At 51.2% G+C, this 6,108-nt stretch overlaps 1 protein-coding gene across 5 annotated transcripts in view; it reads right to left on the bottom strand.

The window, feature by feature from the left end:
- Window positions 1-809: 809 nt before the first annotated feature.
- Window positions 810-6,108, bottom strand: part of Jdp2 (Jun dimerization protein 2) — a 43,349-nt gene continuing 38,050 nt past the window's right edge. For 3 of the 5 annotated variants that reach the window (XM_023703927.1, XM_004624871.2, XM_023703907.1), the window contains one exon: window positions 810-1,943. In XM_023703927.1, coding sequence (XP_023559695.1) covers window positions 1,758-1,943 — 186 coding nt within the window. In that variant the 3' untranslated portion in view covers window positions 810-1,757. Of the gene's footprint in view, window positions 1,944-2,428; window positions 2,624-6,108 lie in introns of all 5 variants that reach the window. The other 2 variants (XM_023703912.1, XM_023703916.1) reach the window with 2 other exon arrangements.

Raw genomic sequence — 6,108 nt, 5'->3', positions numbered from 1 at the left:
GTGGAGCACTGAGTAAGTGGGGACTGCTGTGTGAGTGGCCCTGGGCCCTCCTTCTTGGTGGGGCAGATGTGTGGCTGTGAAGGCAGAAACATCCCTGAGGTGTGGTGGGTCCTGTCCACGGGTCGCATCATGGGGCAGTGGGGAGATCTACCCAGCCTCCCCAGAAATGAAGTCTGTAAGCATGGTCTCCCTACCAGGCTCCCTGTTCTGATGAGGTGAGACATTCAACCACAGGGATGCTCACAGTCAGCCAGGGCCAGGTGGCAGTCATGGGCTCGAATGCCAACCAGTCCCTTGCAACCTGGTCACCTCGGATAAGTCATTTGCCCTCTCTGAGAGGAATAATGGCTACCATCGCTGCTGGGAGGAGTAAATGAAATATGTACTTGGCACAGAGTAAGTCTTCCAGAAATCGTGGCTTCAAGCTTCATCTCTAAGCTTGTTCTAAGTTTTGGTCTGTGAAATGGGGGCCACTGGGGCTCCCCACAAGGCTGTTGCGCCAGTGAGAGGAGACACTGCATGAAGAAGCATGAGATGAAGTCCCCACGACAGCAAAGACCGAGGTGGCTCTTACTTCCCTGGGGATGCTCCGCACCTGCTGAGTGACTGCCACACTCCTGGCAGCACTTGTGAAACCTCTGCAGAGCGAATGAATGAAACAAGTACTCTCAAAATGGTAACTGTGGGCCACTTCAATTTCTCTGAGCCTCAGTTTCCTCACTTGTGAGACAGGCCTGTCAATACACACCTGGAAGGGCGGCTGTAGAAACGAAGTGCCCACAGCCAATAGTCCAACTGCTTTCTGACACTGGGCATGTCTGCAGGACCCCTCCCCAGGCAGACACCACTCGAGGAAGCTGGGTAATAAGAGCGATGTTTACTGAGTGGTACAGGACTGAGTACTAGGAAGGGCTTACAGGGCTGGAAATGCACCCCACCCACCCCGGCTATCCCTGACACCCAGAGACTACGGTACTTAGGAGTTAACACAACAGCCATAACTGGTGAATATCTGTCCGTATCAAACCATAGCATATTTATACTGTATCACATCAAGTGACTATAGAAATCCATATATATATTGCTTGTATAAAATCTTTTTTTGTAAAAAATAAAAAAAAAAAAAAAAAAAAGAAAGTATAAAAAACATGTGCAGTTGGAAGCCCCGCCCGGACGGCCAGTCTGTAAACATTCAGTGAGTGTGTGCTTTGGAAGGGCGCCCGCGCCTCACGCCCGCAGCGGACTCCAACAGGGCCAGGGAGGGTGCACCAGCTGCGCCTCCTGGGCAGGGCATCGAGCCCTGCAGCAGTCCCGGCCAGCTTTACATCCAGGCAGAGCAGGGCTGGGGCAGGAGGGCTGCAGTTCATGCCGAGGGCCGTCCTCGGCTGCATTTTGGTTGCAACTCATGGCTTTTCCTGGCTGCGTGGTGGTTCCTTGAGTGAGTGCCCTAGCAGAGGCCGGAGGAGCACCCCAGGCTGCCTGACTGGGCATCTCTCTGCCCCTGCCTCCTTCAGGCTGGGCTCCAGGCATCACAGCCCTACGCATGGGTCAACTTTGGTCTCAGCATCTGGGTTTCCAGCCTGCTCTTCACCTTGGGTGGCTGCTCTGAGTGTCACAGAAAAGCCCGCTGGATGCCAGCTGCACTGAGCCTCATTGCAGTTTCTCGTGTCCCAGGGAAGGGCCCTCTGGAAGTCATCTCCTCCCTCTCTGTCTCTCCTGCTCTTCCTCTTCCTCCTTGGACTCCTCCCAGCCCACGCTCACTTCTTCTCCAGCTGCTCCAGCAGGGGGTTGCCTTCAGACTCTGGGGTCTTGACGCTGTCGGTGCGGACAATGCAGGTGGGGCGGTGGCGGTTCAGCATAAGAATGAGCTGCTGCCGCTCCTGCTTCAGCTCCTCGATCTGGGTCTTCAGCTCGGCGTTCATAAGCTCCAGCCGCTCAGACTCCTGCACACAAACACAGAGGCAGCTGTGAGTGGTCACACGACAAGTTCACGGGACAGGCTCTGCTTACAAGGCACTCTGGGCTGGTGGCTGCATTGCCCACTTGTCTTGCTGTCATGGGTCCAACCAGTAGAGGTTGAGCCTCTGGGTTAGCTATTACAGGAAGAGCTCATCCCACCTTTGACACCAGCCTCTCGGGCACAGTGGCCTCCTAGCTGTTGCTCAAATATGCCAAGTACTCTCTTGCCTCGGGGCCTTTGCCCAAGGTGAGCAAAGAATGGAGGCTGAGCGGAGCTAGTGCAGGTTCCACGGAGGGGTTTGAGATGGCTAGCAGATGGCAGCGTGACAGCCAGCACTTTGTTGTGTGATACTGTGAGGTGGGGATACTTTGGTCTGTGGGATCAGAGAGCCCAGTGTGGTTAAATGGTTCTTAACATGCGCCTTCTGGGTAGTAGTCGATAATGATTTGAACAGTCTCTTCCACATACCCTGTAAAACAGAATCTTAGTCCACTGACAGGCATTCAACAGTCAAATTGCTGGTTGCAAAGTGAGGTTCTCAGGAGATCTCAAGTGAAATCCAGTACACTGCCAGCTCATGAAGAGGCTCTGGGGAAGGGAGGAAGCTTGGTGATTGGATGGGAGTGATGAGCAGGTGAAGGCCCAGGTCTGGCAGTACAAGACCTGGGGTGTCAAACAGCAAAGGAGAAAAGCATCTGAAGGATGTTCCCTGGACTGCATCTAAAAACTCGGCCTGAGAGGCACATTCATTTATGGGCCAGCAAAGCCTTAAGCCAGTAGTTCCCAGCTGGGAGTGACCGTGTCACCTTGCAGTCGGCACCAGGGGACGATGCTCCAGGCACGTAATGGGCCAAGGGCAGTGGTGCTGTAAGCACTCTCAAGAATGAACTAGCCCAGAGGGCCAGCAGTGCAGGGATGGCGACACCTGGCTCAGCCAAAAGCCAGCTGTGGTTGCCACACGTGTGTGACAGTGAACAGCTATCAGCCTACAAGCTTGCCTCCATTCGTCAGGGTGTCCCAGGTTCTGGGAATCCCAGGTGACGCCTACCTGCCCCCCCAGTAGCCAGTTAGACTGAGCCAGTCTGTGTGTGCCTCTCCCTCTCATATGGCAATGTGAGCTCCCAAGGAGCTCAGGACTGCTGAGGGAGACAGGCCACGTGACCAGACACCCAGAGAAAGCAACCTTGAAGAAGGCCGACAATGCTCAGAGGGAAAACCCTAACACCAGCTATGGAGGTTTTAGTTCAACAGGCTTAGACATAACTAGAAGTTTTCAGAATCCCCAAGAATCCACCTCAGAGAACCAGGAGAGATCCTACAGGAAGCCATGACAGTCTGCAACCCCATAGTTCACAGCATTTTGGTGCCAAGTCTGGCCACCTGCTCACCAGGCTTGGCTTGCTAGTGACCTTGGGGATATCTCACAAACTCCTTGACCATCCAACTCCCTACACCCCAGAAGGTTAGCTTCATGTTCAAAGTCACCTGAGCTTTTGTGTGCAGGGTTTGTGGGACAGTCCATCTACCCAGGATCATTTGCTGAGAACCCGCTTATACAATGAATGCTTGGGAAATCCACAGGCCACAAGTCTCCAATGTTTCTCTTGTGGACCTTCTACCAGTAGGGAGAGAAAAGGTCCACAGAGCATCCCGGAGAACCTCAGCCATCCAGAGCTTGGGAGACCTTCAGAGGGCAAAGGTGGGGTTTGACCTTGGTCTTGAAAGATGAGTTGATGCTGGCTTGTAGAGAAGGGTGGGGAAGGACCTTTGGGTAGGGAGCCCTCATTGGACAAGGCCATAGACACAGGGAAGTAGATGAGTGGGGAAGGAAGGCAGGAGAGAGCTACCCTATGAGAGCTTTAGGTTTAAAATCAAAGCCCAGAACAAGTTTCTTAACTTCTCTGAGCCTCAGGTATCTTGGTTGTTTAAAAAAAAAAAAAAAAAAAAAGATGGTGATCATGGTAATTAGATGAGCTCACATGAGAAAAGCACTTTATAAACCGAAGGGTTAGAAAGGCTTAACCCAATGAGCAGGAGAATAGTATAAGAGGAGCAAGATGTCTAGAGGGACACAAGGGTCTTGGTGACTGCCTGGACTTGCAGAAGGAAGGAGACAGAACAGAGAGCTGAATGGAGCCTAAATGCGACCGAAGCACACTGCTCTGCAGAACTGTGGGCGAGGCGCAGAGGTGTCGAATTTTAGGTATAGCAAGTTTGAATTTAAAACTAGACATGTAAGGGTAAGCATTTGACATGTAAAAATTTTTTTTAATATTTTTTATTTTAGAGAAGGGTCTTACTACTAGATTGGACTCCTAGTGATCTGCCTGTTTACAGCCTCCCAAGAGCTAGGATTACAGGCGACACCACCACGCCCAGTCTCAATTGCCATCTCAGTGCCCCGGGGGCAGGGCCAGCACAGCAGGCCCAGGGATCAAACCCCTGGCCTCTGAGCCTGCTTACAGGTGCTTTAATCTGCTGAGCTAGTTGGCTGGCTCTTTGACATGTAGAATTTGATAGCCCCACACACAGGTCCACCTTGGTAAAACTACCATGTGCCCCACCAAGCCTCCATGGGGACATCAGTGTCACACAAGACCGCAGGGAGTGGGGCAGCTTGCTTCACACAATGCGATCACAGAGTCACAGTTGCTTATACAGAATGTTAGAGAACACTGGAGGACATCCTGAATTCTTCCCAGCTGTTGCACTCTAAGTAAGCAGTTTTTACTTCCATTCCTTCTGTCTTCAAAGAGTTATTGGTTGGGGCCAGGGAGATAGCTCAGTAGAATAAGTGCTTGCCTGGCAAGTGCAGGGTCCTGAGTTCAATCCCTGGTACCGCAGGGAAAAAAAAAAGTTATTGGTCGGGGCTATGTACGTACTTATTGTGTAACTGTAAGTTGTATTCAGGAAAACCTTTTTCTCAACCATAACTATGGTTGTGTTTTTTTTTTTTTTAATCTTTTATTTATTTACGTATTTGCTACAAGGTCTCACTACACAGCTCAGACTCACAGTGATCCTCCTGTCAGCCTCCCCAGCACTGAGATTACAGGCATGCACCACAATACCTGAGTTCGGAGGCCAGCTGGGTGCAGGGCTGGCATGGCATGCAGTACTGGGGATTGAACCCGGATCCTTAAGCTTGTCAGGCAGGCACTTAGACCACCAAACTCTCTCCCCAGCCCTGGTTTGTGGCTTTATAACAGTGATCACCTGATTTTCTTCCCTAATGAATGAAGGCAGAAAGGGTTAAGACCTTCCACATACTAGTTACTGTGTGAAGTGATTCCTTCTACATTTTTTGGTTAATTGTTTAACTTCTAGTAGATATTTATTGCTCTAGAAAAATCAAAACGATTCCGCATTCTAGGGTACAAATTAGAACAAGTTAACCTTCTGCCTTGCACAGTGTGGTCAGGACAGTCAGGTGAAAAAGCTAATGTGAAAGGCTCAGTGTCGTGGTTTCATCCTGGCCATGAGACCTTACGACCTTAAGGTTTTTCTGTCTTTATATTAAAAGAAAAAGAAGAAATTAAAGTACATAACAAAGAGTTCCACTAACTCTTCTGCGAGAGTTGTGAAGCAGCCTTACGCGGCCTTCTGAACCTGAAACATGTCTAGATTACACTTCTGGCTCTGCCACTTGGAGGCCATGCTGCCAGGAATAAGCTTTCTAGCTGCCCTGAATCTGGGCAAGCTGAAGGCAGGGTTGGCTGGCTAGCAGGGAAAGCCTGGGTTCTTGGCCTGATGCTTTGGCCACCATGTGACCTCACATGAATCTGGTTTCTCGGGATCCTCATCCATGGAATGAGGCGCCTTGTCTCACCCCAGAGACACTGTGACCAGGCAGAAAAGAGTGGCCATGAAGACCACAGGATTGTGCGGGAGCATGAGGTGGTATGTTGCTCCCGCGCTCCAGAGAGCCCGTGTGTCCTGCACAGCCATGTGGTGGGGCCAGCGCCACAGAGGAGAGAAGGCTTGGCTGGGCAGCAAGTGTCCTGCGGAGAGGCAGCACGATTCCCAGGCAGACCTGAGTGTCCAGGGTCAAGGGCGGAGGCTGATTTTTCATCTTTAATACACACACACACACACACACACACACACACACACACACACAAACACACACACATTCCTCTCTCACTTGC

Source organism: Octodon degus, unplaced genomic scaffold (genome assembly GCF_000260255.1).
Source record: "Octodon degus isolate 3935 unplaced genomic scaffold, OctDeg1.0 scaffold00007, whole genome shotgun sequence".
In the NCBI taxonomy this organism is placed as follows: Eukaryota; Metazoa; Chordata; class Mammalia; order Rodentia; family Octodontidae; genus Octodon; species Octodon degus.
Note: the sequence above shows the minus strand (reverse complement) of the source record. Positions and strands in the feature narration are given on the sequence as shown.